The sequence below is a fragment of the Plecotus auritus genome (genome assembly GCF_963455305.1).
Source record: "Plecotus auritus genome assembly, chromosome: 1".
NCBI classification, from domain to species: Eukaryota; Metazoa; Chordata; class Mammalia; order Chiroptera; family Vespertilionidae; genus Plecotus; species Plecotus auritus.
The window spans coordinates 213,891,902-213,913,770 of NC_137770.1; the positions used below are offsets into that span (position 1 = coordinate 213,891,902).

The 21,869-nt window shown below is 44.3% G+C and overlaps 1 protein-coding gene and 1 pseudogene across 2 annotated transcripts; one reads left to right on the forward strand and one right to left on the reverse strand.

Moving 5' to 3' along the window:
* Positions 1 to 424: 424 nt before the first annotated feature.
* Positions 425 to 16,136, reverse strand: SRD5A3 (steroid 5 alpha-reductase 3). Its single transcript, XM_080666609.1, has 5 exons — positions 15,846 to 16,136; positions 9,574 to 9,716; positions 7,760 to 7,957; positions 3,653 to 3,787; positions 425 to 1,382 (listed from the first exon to the last, which is right to left on the reverse strand). The coding sequence occupies exons 1-5, from the start codon at positions 16,064 to 16,066 to the stop codon at positions 1,123 to 1,125; spliced, it is 957 nt and encodes a 318-aa protein (XP_080522735.1). The 5' UTR covers positions 16,067 to 16,136; the 3' UTR covers positions 425 to 1,122.
* LOC308255746 (10 kDa heat shock protein, mitochondrial-like) lies at positions 1,894 to 2,199 on the forward strand (annotated as a pseudogene). Its single transcript has one exon. The product of its transcript is annotated as a 10 kDa heat shock protein, mitochondrial-like (transcript).
* Positions 16,137 to 21,869: the final 5,733 nt, after the last annotated feature.

A 21,869-nucleotide genomic window follows, 5' to 3' on the forward strand; every position in this document is an offset into this window, starting at 1 on the left:
TGTCTGATTCCTAATTAGGTTCTTTCCTCCATAGCAAGGTATACCAGTATATGAGTGCAAAATTTTAGTACCGAGTAGACCAAAATATTACATCTACATAATAGGAATAAAGTTAATACCTCAGTCAATAAGCCAGTAAATCTTATGTTGCATGAATGTGAAATTTTGCTGCATCACTCAGCATTATTTTTCAGGTTTGTTTTTCTTTCACATAATGCATTTATTTCCCTTTGATTTAACCGTGGGTATTTTAACACAAGCTATTTTAAGTGTCAACTTTAATCCTCAATAGCTTCAGATTCATTCTATTAGTTAAAATAAACTCAGGCAGACATTAATCCAATTTGAATAACTACATATGAATGAGGCTACAGCACTATCTAATCCGAAGTGTAACTCAGTTTCATTCAAGGCTTCTGATGCATGAATACAAAAAATACTTTATTTTCAGATGCTTTCATTTTTAAGGTACTCTCCTGAAAGGGATGTCAAAAAGTATTCAATAAAAGAGGTTTCAGACTTTCTGTTGGGCTACGATTTGAGGAGGTGAGGAGTGGAAATGACTAGTGATGATTCCATACTGGAAATCTCTGTGGTAATATGTGAAAGTATAAATTAACTACAATGGACTCATTGTTCCCTGAATCTTTTGGTGTGGAATTGTACATTGTTGTTATTTTCAAAAGCTATTCTGCTTTTATTAAGATGCCACAAGCAGTCACTGAGCACTTACTATATTACTACTTATTATGATGTCCAGTTAATTTGTCCCTGACAAAGCCACAGATGACCTCATCTCTTTCTCTGCAGATGTAGGTGCATATCTGGAGCTGTGTGCACATCCGGGGTTAGTTTGCTTTGAAGCAGCATGGAGGAGTGTCATCCAGTTTTTAGCAGTTGGTTGGTTTTATAAAGCATCTCAGCACTCCCGGGTCTGCCAGAAGCAGTCCTTTGAAGTTTCATTTTCTTGACGGATATTGCTTTGCTCATTCGGTGAAGACTCCGGGTATAAAAACAGAGTTTCTAACAGTTCTGCCGAAACTGCACTTTGGTCCCTAGACGTCCTTGTCCTTAGGAACTGAACCAGTCACCTGGCCTGCATTCTTCATGACTGAGGTTAACTCAAAACAGAAATGGCAGGAAAGCTTTCCTATGCTTCGGGTAGGAGGCAAATTTGCTTTTGTAAAACTTGTGGCTGAGGAAAGCAGCCAGAGCCTGGCTGAAGAAGACATATGTTACCACTAGCCACCAAGTTATGTTATGGAATCCCAAGGTGACGGCCATGGAGATGTAGATCATCAGCTCTGCTAAGTAGTTAGGGGAAGAAACATATTCAAACCAGTCTCCAAAGGGGATCCGGTGGTTACAGTGAATGATCACTCCTGAAATGAAGAAAGAAAACTTCCTGAATGTCTGAAGCTGTGAAAAGAAAGTTTTACCTATCACCGCCCTCCCCCCCACCACCACAAATCATTTACAAAAACTCCTGTTAGAAGAGAGTATGACAGACCTGCGTGCAAACCACCCTCCTGTCACACTTCCATTGTCAATCTACTATGTATTAAAGCCACATGCTCAGGTCACACTATCAACTGTAAATAAGCACAGGAGAACCTGTTAGGCCAACGATCCTCCAAGATGGAAATTAAGAGCTCAGACTCCAAAAAGCCTAGAGAAAGATCCTCTTCTCTTCTGCCTGCTAGTCGTCATATCAGTAGCCTGTGCAGAGCCCCCGAAGCTGTGGCCACCGACTCCCTCTCATGGGGAGGAGTTGGTGGTGGGGGCGCGTGCCTGCACCTGGGCAGCCTTTACCCAAGTTCAGTGTCCAGCGGGCCGGACTGTAGGTGTCTCTTTGGGGCCCTGCACAGAGTAAGAACTGCTGCAGCAGGAGTCATGGCGGGACAGGCATTCTGAGAGTTTCTTCCCCGCTCTGACCCAGTATTAGCTGAAAGGAGTACTGCAGAAACTGTAACCAAAGGAGGCATTATGCTTCCAGAAAAATCTCAAGGAAAAGCAATGCAAGCAACAGCAGTGGCTGTTGGGTCAGGTTCCAAAAGAAAGGGTGGAGAGATTCAACCAGCGTGTGTCAAAGTTGGAGATAAAGTTCTTCCAGAATGGGGAGGCACCAAGGTAGTTCTAAACAACAAGGATTATTTCTTATTTAGAGATGGTGACATTCTTGGAAAGTACATAGCCTGAAATAAATCACTTGAAATGGTATCATGTGAAACTGCCCATTTCACTGATGTTCTGAAATATTTCATCACGTAAATAATTTCTGTGTCTCTTTTATAATAAACTAATGATATCCAAAATAATGGCATGCAGTGTCTCTTAAAATTTAGTTTCACTGTAATGACATAAACATTAAAAAAAAAAAAAGGGCTCAGACTCCAGAGTGAGACTGCACAAGTCCAAACCCTGGCTCTACACCTACTGGCTATGTTACCACTAGCCACCAAGTTATGTTATGGAATCCCAAGGTGATGGCCAGGGGGACTTTAGATAAGTTGCTTAACCTCTGTGCCTCAGTTTCCTCATCTGTAAAATAAAGATAAGACTGTATCCACCTCAAGTGAGCATTTGTGAAGCTGTATGTAAAACACTCCAAGTAGGGCCCAGCGCAAAATAAGCACTCAGTAAACGCTGAATAATACTATTCCATTTTTAATATTTCAAAAAGCCTAATAAAAACTTTACCTGTGATAAGTCAACACAAGCTAATAAAAAAAGTCAAGTTTTTTGGCTGGAATGATATTAACTCAATCATGGTCAAACTAGTGCTCACATACTGGTCAGATACATATATGCAGTGCAGGCCCCAAATTGTGGGCACAGAATCTATAATAATAAAAGCGTAATACGCTAATTAGACCGGACAGCCAAACAACCTTCTGGATGTCATTCTGGACATCCTTCTGGATGAAGCTTCCGCAGCGGGGGCCAAGGCAGAGGAGGTTAGGGGCGATCAGGCAGGCGGGTGAGTGATTAGGGGTGATCAGGCAGGCAGGCAGAGTGGTTAGGGGCGATCAGGCAGGCAGAGTGATTAGGGGCAATCAGGCAGGCAGGCAGAGTAGTTAGGGGCGATCAGGCAGGCAAGGGAGTGGTTAGGGGCAATGAGGCAGACAGGTAGAGGTGGTTAGGGGCGATCAGGCAGGCAGGAGAGTGGTTAGGGGCGATCAGGCAGGCAGGCAAGCAGGTGCAATCAGGCAGGCAGGCAGAGGCAGTTAGGGGTGATCAGGCAGGCAGGCAAGTGGTTAGGGGTGATCAGGCAGGCAGTTGAGTGGTTAGGGATGATCAGGCAGAGGGGTTAGAGGTGATGAGGCAGGCAGACAGGCAAGTGGTTAGGAGCCAGTGGTCCCAGATTGAGAGAGGGTGCAGGCCAGGCTGAGGGACACCCCCTGCACAAATTTCGTGCACTGGCCCTCTAGTAGAATCATAAATACCAGGACTAGTGGGGCCAGAGAGAGCTCTCAACCTAATGCTCTCATTTCACAGATGGGAAGATCAAGACCCAGAGAGGTGTCTTACCAAAAATGAATATGATCTATTAGTCACCTAATTAGGGCAGGAAGGAAAAGGATGAAAGTACATGGGCAATTAACTTCTGAGTGTTAAAATCCTCATGCAGTGGCTCGAAAAGATGTCTTACCGGCTTTATTTTTCCTGAGATTGCCGAGAATGACGTGGCACTTATACTGATGGACCGATGACCAGATGAACATCATCATACCGAGGATATGGAACCACCGAGTTTGCATCAAGAGATTTTTCCCTACCACATAGACTGCAGAAATAAGAATTGTGTTATTAGCCAATGCTGCAAAATTCAGAGGCTTGGGGAATTGAAAAATCACACCGTCAGCAGAACACATTCATCCACTTATTCTGTTCCTCATGGCTATAAAATTATGCTGATAGAATTTCCCAAGTACAGGAGGAAGAACACCAAAGCAGACTTGTTCCTCAGCCAGGGGCAGCTTCAATGGCACTTGGCAGAAAATTCCGTAACAATACATTCTCTTGTTCCTTTTTCAAATGCTTTCAGCAGAGAGTTCAGCTCTATCTCCTACTCTTGTGATGTATTCTCATGTGGTGAGACAACCTTGCTAATTTCTAAGCCTGGATTTATGCCTTCTTTCTTATATTCTACTGTCAGAAAAACTCTTTCTGAAACCTCTCCCTGAGCTACTATCCTAAGCCCTTAGGGAGACCCTGAAGGCAGAATGCTGACTTGATGGGCTCCAGTCAATCAAGAAAACTACTGCAAGTGAAGGCTAAGGGTAGGGGCTTCTCACAAAGGGAGAAAAGTCAACTCCAAGATGGAAAACAAAACAGTATCCCTTTCTGATTAGACAGAACCTAGTCAGAGAGATTTCGTTTTAGGAAAACAAATACTCAAAGTATTATCTTCTTCTTTCTTTTCCAGCTATGTGGAAGAAGAGAAGAATGTAGATCTCTTAAGTACTGACAGCAGAAAAACCAATTATGGACTTTCCTACGATCAGCAGTCGGGCTAGTCAGGGACTTGGCTCAAGAAACAAAGTTGTCCATTGATAACAGGGACCAACCTGCCTGAGCCAAGAGGGAGCCCCTACAAAGTTGATTCAGGTAAGAGAAGCAAGGATCATGCTATTCCATGTGGGTACCTAGAAGTAGGATTCAGAGATGACAGCTAATGACTAATGAAAGTCCACCAAAGTCTACCTGTGTTGATTTCTTTTTAAACCTTGCTCTATATACACAATCTACTTAAAGTCTCTTAATATTCACTAGGTTTAGCCATACAACTAAAAAGTTATCCTAACTAATAAAAGAGTAATATGCAGATTGACCATCACTCCAACACACAAGATGGCTGCCCCCATGTGGTCAAAGATCCTGCCCCCATGTGGACACAAGATGGCCACCAAAAGATGGCCAGCAGGGGATGGCAGTTGGGAGGGACCAGGCCTGCAAAGGAGGGTAGTTGGGGGCGATCAAGCCTGCAGGGGAGGGCAGTTAGGGGTGACCAAGCCGGCAGAGGAGGGAAGTTGGGGGCGACCAGGCCTGCAGGGAAAGGCAGTTGGGAGGGACCCAGGCCTGCAGGGGAGAGCAGTTGGGGGGGACCAGGCCTGCAGGGGAGGGCAGTTGGGGGGACCCAGGCCTGCAGGGGAGAGCAGTTGGGGGGGACCAGGCCTGCAGGGGAGGGCAGTTAGGAGTGACTAGGCCTGCAGGGGAGGGCAGTTAGGGGTGACCAGGCCTGTAGGGGAGGGCAGTTAGGGGCAAACAGGCTGGCAGGGGAGAAGTTAGGCATCAATCAGGCTGGCAGGGGAGTGGTTAGGGGGTGATCGGGCTGGCAGGCAGAAGCGGTTAGGGGCAATCAGGAAGGCAGGCAGGCGAGCAGTTGGGAGCCAGCAGTCGTCCTGGATTGTGAGAGGGATGTCCGACTGCCCGTTTGGTGGGATCGGGCCTAAACAGGCAGTTGGACATCCCTCGAGGGGTCCCAGATTGGAGAGGGTGCAGGCTGGGCTGAGGGGCACCCCCCCACCCCGTGCACGAATTTCGTGCACCGGGCCTCTAGTTTTTTTATAAGTAAAAAGTCAACAAAATATGAAAAATTCAGTTTTTAATCAAAAGGGCTTTAAGAACAAGTCACTATAGAATTAAACGTTGAACCAAGTGTCTGGGAATTCACATCACTACCCAGTCACCTACTCTAAATGCAGAGAAACTACCAGTGAGGGAAAAAAGATTTGTAAGAGTAAGCTGGAATTATCATGCAGGAAAGGGGAAGCAGGTAGAAGGCTCATATTTACTGAGCATCTTATCTGTGTAGTATTTAATCATTCATTTATTTATTAGTTATTTAATGAGTGTTGATTGAGCCTGGATCTGTTGTAGATTTGAGGCATAAAACAGTGACTCCATCAGGCAAGATCCCAGTCCTCATAAATTCACATTCCAGTGGCAGCTGCCACTAGAATCGAGTAAACAAATCAATAGCCCAGGTAATTTCAGGTAGAGATAGTACTCTGAAGAAAAGAAAATAGAACTGTGTGATGGAGAGTGACTGGGGGAGATTCTCTAGACTTGAAGACAAGGAGGTGTGAAGATCTGGGTAGTTTAGAGATATTCTTTCTTTTCACTTTCATACCAACCCTCTGAAATCTGTAAATATCCCTGATTACAAATCTGTAAATATCCCTGATTACAAGGTTCAAGGCTAAGAGAAGTTAAATAAGCCAGGTTCAGATTCAGGTCCATCTAACCCCAAGCCCATTTCTATTGGACCCCGCAGCTGACAAATGCCCCAGTGTATTCTCTCTCAATGAATTCCTGAAATCCGTTCTCCCCATATAGTCCCATATGAAGGACGATAGATGAAACAAAAGACAGCTGCAGAAGGGAGTATCAGGAAAGCTTTTTGTGGGTGCCACGGCTGCCTTTTCTTCATTAGTTACACAGGAGTGAGGGCAGAAGGTGGGGCCCAGCCAGCAGAGAAAACTCCAGAAGGGATAGGTGCTGCCAATGGGAACTAAGAGACTGAAAGCTGATGAGTTACCAAAGTCCTTAGGCAAGTTCCTTGGGGTGGAAAATCCATACTGTACACCAGGAATGACAGCTCAAGCCTTGATACTGGGCTGCACAAGAATACCCACAACAGAAAGCTCAGGGAGGAAGAACATATTTCAGTTCAGGGGACTTAGATGGAGAGATGCTAGCTGAGTAGCTGAAGCCAATAAATAATTCATGAATTGAGAAATAGCATCAATAAGATGTACTTGAAAACCATTCCTCAAGCCACAGAGGCCTTGAGTTGTACTCCAGCAAGAGAGAGGGGCACGCTGATACTGAAATCACACCTGAGGAGAAAGCTCCCTCCCTGAGGATTGGAAACGTCTAGATCTTGGTCTCAGTTTACGAGGATGAATGTATGAGGCCTTGGACTGAGAGACAAGAGTCATGAGCGATCTACCCTACAGTGCCTGGGCTGCAAGGTGAAGTTAACCTCAGCAAAAATTCATTTCAGTTACCACAAATAACTTGATTCTTTACAGTAAGCACGTATTGTTTTCACAAAAATGACAGTCATCTATGTTAGATACTCACCTCCTCCCCACAAAATAAAACCCGCTTCGTTTCCTCCTCATAAACTAAAGTCATGATTTTGGTTCCCTCTTCCTGGTTAGTAAGAGGTCAGACTTGTTAAGACGCAGTTCTGATTTACCACCGTACTCTTCTGTCCTCGCCCCCCGGCGGCCTCACTTACAGAAAAGCTGTGTGTGATGGCACAGTCCCAAGACCTCAACGGCAAAAAAACGGCTCCCTGCTCCCTCTTCACATCACAACGGTCCATCCTGAGTCAGGCCACCCGCTCCTCCCCTGGTTTTCTATGGTTAAACCCTGCGCCACACCTTCCCCTTCCCCAGCCTCGCTCCTTACCTTTCCACACAAACAGGGAGGCTGAGGCTCTGGAAAAGCCACTGTCTTTGCTGACCCTTTCTCCTGCTAGTGGGTGGTCCTGCTCCCTCTTCATCTCTGGACCACACTCCTCCTCTCTCTCCAGACTTACTCCACCTGAGTTCACTGCCTTCACTCTCACTGAGGGAAACCTCATGTCCCATTTCTTCTGACACCTCTTAACTACTTTGCCCTTTACCGTCTTTACTGAAGACCTTATGGATGGGGCAGGTCTCCTGCTCTCAAACCTCCGTGGTGCCTGAAGAGTACCTCAGGCCTCCGGTGACTCAGGTAACAGTGCCCAGGGACCACTCACCATTCCTGCCGTCCATCGGCACTTGGCTCAGCACAGTTAGGCCGACGAGGACATAGTAGACGAGTCCAAAGCAGTACTGCACGATGTGAATCACAGCATTGGAAAAGACACTGACGTAGAGGCACTCGAAGAGTCTCCGCAAGCTGTGTAGCCACAGAAACACTAGCACTAAGAATGCAGACAGCGCCAACTCACCCCCTACAATTCAGAAAGCAACACATTCAGCATTTCTCTTTTCAGAGTTAATCCAGTGTTATATTTTCCTACGGTTACACATAGTGGTATACAAAAGCAGAGCCAGGAAAGGGCCTAGAAATCATCCAGGCTAACATTTCCCTTCTATTTTAGCAGTGGGGAAGTGGGCCATGTGAAGTCAAAATATTTGGCTCAAGGTTACACAGTAAGCGAGTGACAGAGCTGGGCAAACTCCGGTCTCTTGACTCAGCTTCATCCCGTGAAAGCCTTTGAGATGGCATGGACCTCACCGTGAAGGGGCCTATGCTCAGAAACAGGGTCTGCGGGTCTCGGGTCCCGGGCGCTAATAGTAATGAAGATAGGAAGAGTTCCTGGGTAACCTCTGAGCAACCCCACCTGGTGGGATCCCTGGGGTTCGGGGAGACAAGAGACACAGGTACCCGCAGAGGCAGAAAGGAGGACAGGAACTGAGACAGGAAGAATTACGCATTCCTTTCCACATTAAAAAAAAGAAATTATACTTTTAGGAGACTGTAGTCCCTGAGATCTATCTTCCTACCTGCCTTTCACTCTTCTACCCCAAAAGAAGTCAGAAGAAATGCTGGTTTTAAAAATGACATAAACTCAGCCGGTGTGGCTCAGTGGTTGAGTGTCAACCTATGAACCAGGAGGTCACGTTTTGATTCCTGGTCAGAGCACATGTCCAGGTTGAGGGCTCGATCCCCAGTTGGGGGCGTGTAGGAGGCAGCCGATCAATGATTCTCTCTCATCATTGATGTTTCTCTCTCTCTCTCCCTCTCCCTTCCTCTCTGAAATCAATAAAAATGTGTTTTAAAAATATCATCAGAAAAACAAAACAAAATAAGGAGATGAGTTTGAATGTGTGAAGCGGGATTCAGTGAGGTATGCTCCCCTCCCAAATAGGATCTGCATGTGCTTTTCCTTCTGACCGTCATCTTTTGCAACAAGTTACTCTGGTTACACAGAAAGGGATTGTTCCTGGGGAGCCAGTGGTGTGGCTGCTGAGCAGAGACGGCACCAGAACAATGTTTCTAATTCTGCCCCTCACCCTCCGCCTCTGACATTCACTGACGCCACTTTGTTCTCACCTTCAACTCTTTATTTTAAAATTATTCTTTATCTGAGGCAAATTTAGTGTCTGTTTTGTAATCATTTGGTCAATAACTATTTACAGTCAATTTTATCAGGAAACCAGAGCCTTATGCTATTACATTGGTAACTGGTGATCAAAAAGTAATTTTCTAGCACGTTTCTGGATTTCTGAGACACGGTTTTGGTTGGACGGTATAAATGATAAATGTTTCAAGGCAAACACAAGGGAATCCTAAAAGCTTTTCTCCTAAGTCTAAAGACGTCTATGTAAATTTACCAACAGGACAAACAGTATCAGAGGGAGAGCAGCCAGCAATTGCTATGGAGTCAGGGATGAAGAACTAACTCTCAGCTCTGCCAAGATCTCAATGAAAGACTCAGGGGCATCCCCACGGGGATGGGTATGAACGAGGCAGAACTCTTTTTTCTCTCAGTGGCTGTGAAATACCAAGAACAGCTTCCTGCAGGCACGAAAGGCAGGAACAGGATGCAATGGTTGTGATTACCTCGGAATTGCACAGCCCCAAGGATTCTGAGTAAAGTGTACAGCCAGTCTGGAAAGGGCGCTCCCAGGAACAGGCATTGAGTAAGGCACCAAAGCAGGAAGCCGTTCCACAGCACTGAGATGACATAGAAGTGAGAAAAGTACCTGCAAAGGGAACACAAGTTAGGCAATTGTCAGGACAGAGCCCCTTTATTACACAGAAAGACTATTTATTTTTATTGTCTAAAGTTTTACATATGTCTCCTTTTTCCCCCATTGATGCCCCCCACCCCGCCATTTCCACCCCGGACAAGCCTCACCACCCCAGTGTCTGTGTCCATTGGTAAGACTATTTTTTAGTGTCCTTCTCTTCTTTCCCCCCATCCTCAGAGTCTAGTTACTCTTTTTAATAGAACCTGAATCCTAGAGGTGTTCAGATCTCAAAACTTCCTTTCGAATGATGGGACCGGTTAACTCATAGGAAAAAGAGACCTCCTGAGGTTAACAAGAATATGATTGATGCTGTTAAGCTTAGACTGAGGTTCAGTTAGTAAGCTTTCTTACCTCTGGGTAACTGGATTGGGCTCAAGTTCCAAACTAGTGGGTCCCAGGCCCTGGCAGAGAGAACCTGGACTGTGCTAAATGCGAGCCAAATCTGTGAGATTTCTAAATCTGGAGCAATGTTACTGCCATAGCCATACAACTGTTACACAAGATTTACACAACTACAGGCGCAAAGGGCTGTAAGAAACCTTAGAGGTCTTCCGATTCAGTCTTCTAAATTGTGTTGACCTAAATTACTTAGATGACAAATATTAACTCATAAAACTAGGTATCAACTCCTGAGGGTTACAGCTCTCATAACTACAACGCTTATTTTGCAATCAATACAGTTACAAATAAAATACACATAAAACCACAAAACCAATAAAAATTGCAATTAGCAATGTTAATTTGATGTGAAAGATGATGTTGGTTTGCTGAAATGAAATCACCTAATATGGCACAAGGGCCTAGCGGTTTCTTTGGAGGTCCACTTACTACTTTTCTCTATCCAAACCAATTCAGAATCATTCTGACTTTGCAAGGTGCCTGGAGGTCATTTGGCCTTCCCTGGTTTTCAGTGCATCATGTATATAGTAAGCCCCCTTCCCTCTTGTCTCCTTAGACCAGTCGTGGGCAAACTACGGCCCGCGGGCCGAGTCCGGCCCGTTTGGCTGTTCTATTTGGCCCGCGGAGCCGAAAGAGCGGAGGGTTCTCTTGCTCTCCCCTCCGCTCCTTTACTTTGAATTTATATTAGTTCACACAAACACTCCATCCATGCTTTTGTTCTGGCCCTCCAGTCCAGTTTAAGAACCCATTGTGGCCCTCGAGTCAAAAAGTTTGCCCACCCCTGCCTTAGACTGTGACAAAGTAAGATGACCTGGAGTCAGGAGGATTAAGTATAAACCCAGGGACTCCTCTTCCAGATGATCCAGAATATTCTGTGCACCAGAACTCACAGTGCACCCAGACCATGCCCACAACCCCGTCTGACTAACAAGGACCTAATCCGATCATTCCACAGTAACCCTCTTAATTCTCCCAACTACTGTTACAGATTCTGTATCACTGGATCTGCCCTCTCTGAGCCATCCTATTCCTAATTCGGATCTTCTCCAGGCTCATGAGCTTAGTTTCTTCAAATGTTCATGCATCAGTGTTAATTTCACAACCCCCTCCACCCTGCAGGCCGCTGGCCTTTGGTTGCCTTCCAGTGTTTTCCTTAAGACACACTTCTTAGTCGTCGTCCTAATATATCAAGGTTGCAGGTTCAATCTCTAATCAAGGCACATAAAAGAAGCAACCAATGAATGCATAAGTGAGTGGAACAGTACATTGATGTTTTCCTCTCTTATTCTCTCTCGCTTCCTCTTTCTCTCTAAGAATTAAAAAAAAAAAAAAAGACACACTTCCTAGAAGTGAGCCCAGGTCTGGTCTGAGGCAGGAGCAGAGCAGATGGCAGCAGCACCTGAAGGTGAGGGATCTGCTCCTGAAGAGCAGCTTTAACTATTTCATTTTTTCACAAATATTTACTGAGCACTTAAAACATGCCAGGTACCGTTGCTGGAGCTGGGGACTCAGCAGGGAGCGATCAGAGCAGGTCCCTGCCTTGATGTAGTTTACCTTTCAGTGGTCAGTCCACAAATGAGCCTGTGGACATCCGGGTAATGCGGGGCGATGGCACCGAGGGGAGGTCATCCTGGACAGGTGGTCAGGGATGGCCTCTCTCAAAGTGGCATTTGGCTAGAATGAGTAACCCTTGTGAGTGTGAGGGGGAGGAACTTTCTAGGCGGAGGAAACGACAACCATCCAGGCCCCGGGGAGCAGTGAAGGACACCTGTTGGAGAGGGCTGGGCGGCGAGGGGGAGGGCACGCATGCTACAGGGTCTTGTAAGGACCCTGACTTTCATTAAGTGTGAGGGGGAGGGCGAATTCGAGTAGAGTGACCTGAAGTAATAATTTATGTTTTTAAAAATCCCTCTGGCTGACAGAAAAGTTCTGGAAACTGATCGTGGTGATGGTGGCACAAACATGTGAATGTATTCAAAGCCACTAAGGCATACACTCAACCAGGATGAATACGGTACATGTTATGTCACGTACATTTTACCATAATAAGAAAGACTCATTCATTTCATGATTCTTTAAGTTTAGAAAACAAAACAAAAGAGCGTCCCTCTGGAAACCAGGTAGAGAGTAGTCTAGCCTGGGGGGGCACCAGTTAAGATGACTTCACTTCATCCTCACAACAATCCTATACAGTTTATGTGGCTGATGAGAAAACGATGGCTCAGGAAGGTTGAGGTCCTTAGCCACGGTCACACAGCGAGTGGCAGTGTTTGCTCAGACTCAGCCCGGATGACTGGAGTTGAAGTCACACTGCTGTACTCCTATTCATGCCGTTCCGGCCAGCCTGAGCCCGCTTTCCTGGCCCTGCATGACACGTACCCGTCTATTCCTCGTCTAAAGCCAACCAGGTCACTCGAGCATGTCTGGTATAAGCTGCTAGGCCACATCTTGCTGTGCCCTCCTTATGCCATGGTGTTCCTGATGCACGGGCAGCCTGTTGTTCTTACTCCTGCATTTTGTACATTCTAGCGCTTGTTTTGCTTGCCTGATTTCCCTCTAGAGAAAACATGTTCTACTTTTGATAAGGTTATATCTCTTGCTTTTTTACTAGTAAAAGACCCAGCTCTGGCCTATTTTTCCTCCCTTGGAACTTTGCTTAACGGAAGCACTGTTTTCCTAGCCCTTGGGAACATGGATAAGGTGATCCATATGGTAACCCAGGGCTTAACACTGAGCAAGCACTCCTTTGATTTAGCACATATTTTCGTGCTTATTTTAAGCCAGGGACTGCTCTAGGCTCTGGGGATACAACAATGAACACAAGAGACAACAATTCCTGCCTCTATGGAGCTTATACTCTCACACAAAGTAAATTTTACAGCATGTCAGTAGGCGGTAATTATTACTGAACAGACTAAAGCCAGGAAGAGAAGAAGGGAAGCTAGGATGATAGAGTATACTTTTAAACAGGATGGGCAGGGTACACCTCATTGAAAAGGTATCTGAGCAGAATTATAGGAAGTGAGAGCATAAACCATGTCGCTATTTGGGGGCAAAGCTTCCCAGTTAGAGCTAACAGGCAGTGCAAAGGCCCTGAGGTGGAGAGGGGACTAGCAGAGAGGCCCATAAAACTGGACTGGAGCCACGGCGGGGGGTGGGGGAGGAGAGAGACTACAAGAAACAGAGTCAGTGAGGTGGTGGGGACAAGGTCTTGGGCTCTTCCTGTGAGTTGGAAGCCAGTGAATGGTTTTGGGCTAGGAGACATGATCTGACTTAATACACATTTGCTGACTGCCAGCACTGAGGCCAGGCCCAGAGAGGGGTTAAGGGATTGACTAAGAAAGGAAACTAATGTTCCTCTGGCTAAGGACCTGGCCCTGGGCTAAGTGCTTTAATGTCATCTCCACCTACATGACATGCAGGTGCTATTATGCTAACACTCCGATCCATACACCACCTCTGACTGGACCCCTAATACCTCTTATGCAGTCTTTTCCATACAACAGCTAGTCATCCTTTCAAAACATAGATCCCTTCTGGGAATATGTCTGAAGAAACTGGAAACACTAATTCAAAAGAATATATGTACCCCGATGTTCGTAGCAGCGTTATTTATAATAAACAAGACATGGAAGCAGCCCACGTTTCCATCAGTAGATGAGTGGATGAAAAAACTGTGGTACATTTACACAATGAAATATTTACTACCCTGCAATAGAAAAGAAGGAAATCTTAACCTTGTGCGACAGCATGGATGGCCTTGGAGAGTAATTATGTTAGTGAAATAAGCCAGTCAGAGAAAGACAAGCACAGTACCATATGGTTTCACTCATATGTGGAATCTAATGAACAAAATATACTAACAAAATAGAAACAGACTCATAGAGACATAGAACAGACTGATAGCTGTCAGAGGGGAGGGGGTTTAGGGGACTGGGTGAGAAAGGTGAAGGGATTAAGAAAAAACAAACATAAATCACATAATGCCATGCTGCCTTCCTCACCCTAAAGCCATAAGCGGCTTTCTGTACACTCAGAATGAAAGCTAATCTCCGTGGAGGCCTGTAAGGCTCTGTTGAGCAGTGAACACATCTCGTGCCCCACCCCTCCCCATCATTCTTTTAGCTTTGTCACTGCCGCCCCCACCAGTCTAGCTCTGGATCAAGTAACCCTGCTGGATTCCTCTGAAGCACTTATTAACACCTAAAACTATTTTGCTTGTTTTACAAGATTTGTTTACATATTTACTGTATGTCTTACAAGAACAAAAGCTCCGAGGAGCCTAGAATAGCTCCTGGCATACAATAGTTCTCTATAAATACTAGTCAAAAATGAATGAAAGAGAAGAAATCTCTCTCATCTAAAGTAACTCTCAGAGCAAGCACCCAAGTTAACTAATAATCTGATTCAACCTAAAACCTTAAAAAATCTTTCAAAAGTTATTGATCAAGGACCTTATTATTTGTCAGGCATTGAATCAGAGATATGGTTACAAACAAGACAAATTTAACGCATGGAAAGTGTAGAGTCTAGAGCAGGGGCTCTTAACATTTTTCTTCCATGAACTGACTCCTTTGGCAGTATGATAAAGGCTATAGGCCCCCTTTCAAAATGTTATGACAAGCATAAAATACGTGGGGGTTACAAAGGAAACCAAATGTACGGAAACATAGGTAACACAACTACTAATAGACAAGTCTTTGATATAGTAATAATTGTTTCTTAACTAATGTAACAAATAACAAGATCTAATGGGAAATAACTACAGTATCCTTGCAGTGATGAAAATAATGTTTTGAGGTCTCCAATATTTTTAATGTAATATAAAAAACTTCTATATCTCTACCATCTAGAAATGTTTGGCTGACTCTTACCAGCTATGTCCTGAATTCAAAGTAAAAAGAAAAACAAACCCCAAACCAAAAAAAAATCAAACTATAATAACTCTTACAATTTCTGAAAGAACTCTATTTAAGTCCTAACACTGTAATCTTTCATTGATTTTGGTTAGGAAATCTATTAAAAGCCAAATGGAGCTTCGGGATCGGGCTTGCCTAACATGTACCACCATAGACAATTGTCTCCAGGGGCACCTGCCCAGGTGCGGGTTAGGAGGGTCAGTGCAGCGGAAGCAGGTGGCGCCAAGCATGGTGACCAGCATCTCGCCTTTTCTCCAGGCTACCAGGGTCGAGGATAGGGGAGAAAATGGAAACAGAGGCGCAAAGGGCGGGCCTGCCTTCATTTCTGGTGAGTTCTGGGGACCTCAAGTAGACTGTAAGCCCCTAGAGTGAGTGCAGGGGAGAGGAAAGGGGGAATTTGGAGACAAAGGAGACTTTAATTTGCCTCTTGGTGACCAGGCCTAAATTCAGAAGCGTTGCCATTTCTCCCAAGGGAAGGACTCCGTGCGGTCACCAGTTCACGTTCCTGCGCCCCTGAGAGTGTACGTGGCTCAGCTCTCCGGTGTCGGCGGACATTCGGGACGTTTCGCCCCCAGGGCTCCGAGGCGGACGTGAGCCAACCGGGAGACCCGCCGAAGGTGCCGCGTGGGAGAACCAGCCTGGGCCGGCCGTGCATGGGCCGCGCCGCCCCGCGCCCGCCTCTGCTGCCCCCTGCCGGCTGCGCGAGCCGGGCGCCCCGGGATCGCGCCTCGGCCACCCGGACTCAGGCCCGGGGCGCAGTTACCTCTTGGGGACATCAAAGCTCCGGCAGATCGCCGGGCGTGGTGGCGCTCCACCTTTGGTTTTCCCATAGCGGATCAGGTCCTGGAAGAGCGCGCAGCTGGGGAGCAGGCGAGGCGGCACGAGCTGCAGCAGCAGGGTCAGCCCGAAAGCGGCGGCCAGTGTGAGCCACACAACGCGAAGGGGGTTCAGCATCCAGAGCGCCGCCCCAGCCCAGGGAGCCATGGCCGGGCCCGCTTCCGCGCTCCCAGGGCCCCCGCCTCCAGCGGGCGCGGGACCGGCCCCTCGCGCGCCGCGCGCCGGTCTCGGGCGGGCGGGACTTCGCTGACGCGGCGCGAGGCGGGGACGCGCTTTGACCCTCCGGGGACTTGACTGCGCCGCGCGGGATCCCGGGATTTGTCTCTCATCTGACGCAGGGATGCCCAAATGCAACGCCAGAATATGATTCAAATAAGCGAAACTAACGAGACCACGTGCCTGCAAGTCTTCATCGCCGCTTTATTTTCAATGGAAAAAATAGAAACAATCCAGTACATTTGAAATAGGACCTAAGCCAGTCTGTGTGGAAGGAATAAAGAAAAATATACTAATGGTCAATTGACACATCAAAAAGTCTCAAACATTACCCATCCGAAAAATAAAAATCTATACTTCAATGAGATACAACTTCACAGCCAGTAGGATGGCTGTGGTCAATAACAAGTGTGGAGAAATCAGAACCTTCATATATCTCTGGTTAGAATATAAAGTGGAGCGTCCATCTTGAAAAATAGGAATTTCCTCAGAAAGCTAAACCTACCAATACCATTTAATAATTTCACTCCCAGGTGTTGAAAACATATGTCCATAGAAAAGCTTCACCATGGATGTTCATAGCAGCATTATTCTTAATAGCCAGAGGTGGATACAATCCAAATGTCCATAATCAAAATGTGGTATAGCCTCACAATGGAAAATATTTGGCCATAAGAGGGAATGAAGGACTGATGCATGCTGCAATATGGATGAACCTTGAAAACAGTACAAGTAAAAGAAAGCAGTCATAAAAGATCTTATAACAACACATTGAGATTTGAAGGGGATAATTTATACTCCCCTCTCCCTCTCCTAGTGCCCAAATGGCAATCGTACGGAGAACTTCAAACCTATCCTCTGGGAAAAGCTGGAGCCCAGAATCTGCTGAGCCTCCCAGTCTCAGTTTTGTTTCCCAAATTCATCAAGCAGGTGAGTCATTCTCTCTCCCACAGGGAGGGGTGAGTGATGGGGACTGGAAACGATGCCAAATATGGCCATTCCATACTTTTTCTTTATCTTGGTAATCCCTCCAAACATTGCTTGGCACTGAGTAATGTCTATTCACTAATTTACCAAATATTTATTGAACACCCACCATAGGCAAAGTGTATAGTGAGGACTGTATAGACTGGGTTGGATGGCCTCAGAGAACTAACGTTTTGGTTGGGGGATGACAACGCCAAGCATCTGAACAGTTAACCACAGTCAGCTGCTTTCAGTGTTGTGTATTCCAAGTCTCGTCCTGAACTCCTTTTGGCTCCATTTCCACTCACTTCTTTGGCGATCTCATGTCTCAAGCACTGAAATAAGGATGCCAACCTCAACCCTTCCCTTGAACTTGTCCTAGTCTATCTAATTTTTCAAGAATGAATACTTTAAAACCATCTTAAATTCATCTCTAAAAGAAATCTCAGATCTTTCCTCTCTTGCTCCTCCCTTCAACCAAATCTACTCATGTCTCAGTTTCCCCAGGAACTGATATCTCCATTGCTCAAAAAACTCGAAGTCTTCCCAGACCCTACTTCTCATCCACCTGCAAATCCTGCTACTTTTACCTTCAAAATACGTCTAAATTTGATACCATTTCATTATCTCTAACATATCATCCTGGTCCAAGTCACCATTACCTGCCTTGATTATTATAATAACCTTCTAACTCCTGCTTCTGCCTTGGTCCCTACGGTCTGTTTCCAACACAGCAGCTAGAGTGATTCCTTCTAAAGGAGAAGTTAGATCATGTCGCATCTCTGCTAAACCCTCTGGTGGCTTTTCCTTGTACTGAAAGGCACATTCGAAGTTGTACATGGTCCTATCTGCTCTGGCCCCTCTACTTCTCTGACTTCACCTCCTACTCTTGCCTGTGTCCACTCCACGCCCCACATGCACACTGGCCTCTGTGGTGTTCTTCAACCTGCTAAGCATGCCCCTGCCTTAGGGCCTGTGTACTTTTTTTTTTTTAAAATATTTTATTGATTTTTTACAGAGAGGAAGGAAGAGGGATAGAGAGTTAGAAACATCGATGAGAGAGAAACATCGATCAGCTGCCTCCTGCACACCTCCCACTGGGGATGTGCCCGCAACCAAGTTACGTGCCCTTGACCGGAATCGAACCCGGGACCCCCCAGTCCGCAGGCCGACGCTCTATCCACTGAGCCAAACCGGTTTTGGCAGGGCCTGTGTACTTTTGTTCCATTTGACCAGGCAGCCCTCTCCCAGATATATGCATGGCCTCCTCCCTTGCTTTTTTTCAGGTTCCCACTCAAAATTAAGAGAGACCACCCTATATAAAATAGTCTTGCCTTCCTTTGCATTTCCTTCCTTAATATTCTCCGCATCACTCATCAGAACCGGATGTACCATATATTTCATCATTTATGTGTTTATTGTTTGTTTCTTCCATGAGAATAAATGTGCCAGGAGGGCAGGGATTGGTTTATTGGTTATCGTTTTTCTAGTACCTTTGTCAGTGCCTGGCATATAGGTGCTCAAAAAATGTTGTTGAGTGAATGAATGAATTATTCCATATCTATTTAAGATATCAGTAGAAGAAATGTTGTAAGGCAGTACATAATGTCATTGCCAAATTAATGATATATAAGTTAATATTCTGGCCTATTATTTTTATTATTACCATTCTAATAATTATGTGCAACAGTCATTGTTCATTATTACATACGACAAGCAGGATTGATGTCCTATTATTTTATTTAGGTTAATAACAAAACCTGAAATGAGTAATGGATAAAACATGAGGAAATAGGACAATTGAAAGGAAGCGAGTGGGAGTTAAACTTTCCTTCCTATATGACTTACATCATTTAAAATAATTCCAATAATGTGCTTCCTAGTCTACTTGGTATATTCAATTCATATAACACAGAGATTCATTTCCTACGTTAAATCTACATTTTTCAGTTGGCACACAAAAAAGTGATTTTTTATGAGAGAAAACATTTGGGCCATCTGTACAGTGTACTGGAAATTGATTAGGCTTGATTAATCTGTCTTAGTAAAAATCTTTACAAAACTGAGTGAAACTATTTTTAACAACCTCTGCTCCTTGGAATTACTTGTCAATATTAATTTACCTGGAACCTCCACTTTCTATGTGATGGATTTTATTTTCATGAGCAAAATTAGTATCTGTTTGAATTTTTTCTTAATAATGTGCTTAATTCCAAAGAAATTTTAACATTAAAGCAGTACTAATTTTAGCCATAGTTAAATACTTAAGTGTTTTCCTGAATTTCTTTACATTGTTACCACACAATGTAAAGGAGGGAACATTTCCTGAGGTTTAGAACCTAATCTATGGAAACTAATCTGTGCATTCAGCACACTTATTCAAAGCCTTCTATGTGCTAACCACATTGTGAGGAGCTGGACATTCAAAGAATGAATCAGACCCACACACAAGGAGCTGAGTTACAAAACTGAAATTCCTTCTTTCACCTTCTTACTTTCCTAAAGGAATTAGTCTCTAACTTGTTTTTACTGACTCAGCAATTGACACATTATTGATTCCAGGAATCAAACCCTGCCTTTTTTTTTTAAACCACCAAAGGAGGTTATTTGTAGGAATAGTTTAGAAAGCGCAGGCTTTCTCCATTCTTGTGGAGTAACTTGGTTGCACAAGTGCTAAGGAATACCCTAGAATTCTGTTATAAGTATCCCTGAGGACACTATTTTCTTATCTATTTACAATAATGTTTTATTTCCATGCTAGTGAAGCAGCAGTCTGTTTTATTCTTACTCCACGAGATGGAAGGGTCTGCAGTAGAGGGTGGGGTATGTGGAAGTTTCAAGACCACTGGGGAATCAGGCTTTAGGCAACCAACTAGATAATCATGAACAAGCCAAGTTACCACTCTGGGCCTCAGTTTATTAATTTGTTAAATGAGGCGGTTGGATTACATAGCAAATCTCAAACTTAATATATATATCAGTCACCTGGGGATTTTGTTAAAATGCAGATTCCTATTCAGTAGGTTGGGGATGGGGCCTGAGATTCTGCATTTCTAACACGTCTCGTCCTGAACTCCTTCAGGTGGTGAATGCAACCCAGGCTGCTGGTCCATGGCCCACGTTGTGAGTGACAAGGGCGAGATCAGCATTGCCCAATAGAAAGGTAATATGAGCTGCATATGTAATTTTAAATTTCCAAAAGCCACATTGAAAAGGTCAAGATAAAAAGTTAAAAATAATTGGGATAATATATTTTATGTAACCTCATAATAAAAATATTATTTTAATGTGTCGTCAATGTAAAAATTATGAATAAGATATTTTACATTATTTTTTCATATTAGGCCTTTGAAATCTGGTCTGTTTTACACTTGCCACACATCTCCATTGGACTAGCCACATTTCAAATACTCAGCAGCCACATGTGTGCTACCTACCACTTATACAGGGCTAGACCATCTCTGCAGCTCATCTCAGTGCTAATAACATTCTCCAATTCATAGCTTACATTTCAAATAGACTCCTGCCTCCAGGTGGCGCTAGTGTTCTTTGTTTCATCCTTGAAAATTTATTTTTTGCTTGGGTGAGAGCAATACAAAAGGCCATTTAACATTATTTTTTATTCATTTAGTTCCCTTTCTTAATTCATTCCTCCCTTAATTTATGTTTACAGGATGTAATAATGTTAAGTATATTATATTCTCTGTAACTTTGTTCAATAACTAAAGCCCAGCAAAATTATTATTATTAAATTATAGAAGGAACAAAGTCATTGTTATCCACTCTTGGAGGGAGAAGCTATATAATATTGATCTCTGATTATATAATAATTTTAGACACAGGATAGTGACCAGTTATTCAACAGAGCAAAAGTGGAAACAGGAAAATTGCTGACCAGTCTATATTAGACTCAAATAATAACTTTGTGAGACATTGTTTTATGACTGGTACTTTGTATTGGTGGTTTCTGTGTTGAATTTTCTGAAAGAAATGAATATAAAAATAAACCTCAGTTTCATCTCTGTAATTTTTTCTCTACCCCAGGCATACTATTCCTTAGAGATTAGGTTTCTGGAGGAATAATTTTAATACTCTGCTTAGCTTTAAGGTGTGAGCACTGACCAAATTTTAAAAAGCTTGATATGATTTCTTTTGTCAGAGTGTGCCTTCTAATGATAACTAAAATATGTCAGGAATCATGAACAAGGTGTTTGCATGTGTTCACTAATCGTCACAGAAAACGGATGAGGTAGATACTTTTATTATCCCTACATTTCAAGAGGAAATGGATGCTTGAGATATTAAAGAACTTGTCCTGGGCACATGACCATTAAGAGGTAGAGTGGGAATTCACATCCAGTCTGTTGGGCCCTTAAGTTCATTCCCTTAACTATTACAATACATTGATTAATCACCCTTCCTTTGCTTTAAGCAAAATTTGCTGGTCAGTCAACAAAATAGTCAACAAAAACTATGATCTATGATATCTAAGTGTAGAATATCCATGATGGAGGAGGGGGTTGTCTTATATATTTTATATCTTTTTATTTTTATTTTTTTGTTAACCCTCATCCAAGGATATTTTTCCACTGATTTTTAGGGAGAGTAGAAAAGAGAGGGAAAGACAGAGAGAAGCATCGATGTGAGAGAAACACATCGATTGGTTTGCCCCCTGCAGGAGCTCAACCAGGGCCTGGGCCGGGGAGGAGCCTGCAACCAAGGAACATGCCCTTGACTGGAATTGATCCTGGGACCCTTTGGCCCAAAG

Excerpts from the sequence above, each read along its gene's own strand:
- SRD5A3 (XM_080666609.1), bottom strand. The coding sequence starts at position 16,066 with ATGGCTCCCTGGGCTGGGGCGGCGCTCTGGATGCTGAACCCCCTTCGC. Across the intron at positions 9,717-15,845 it reads AGCTTTGATGTCCCCAAGAG|GTACTTTTCTCACTTCTATG; the intron begins GTAACTGCGCCC and ends TTCCCTTTGCAG. Across the intron at positions 3,788-7,759 it reads GCCGATGGACGGCAGGAATG|TCTATGTGGTAGGGAAAAAT; the intron begins GTGAGTGGTCCC and ends TTATTTCTGCAG.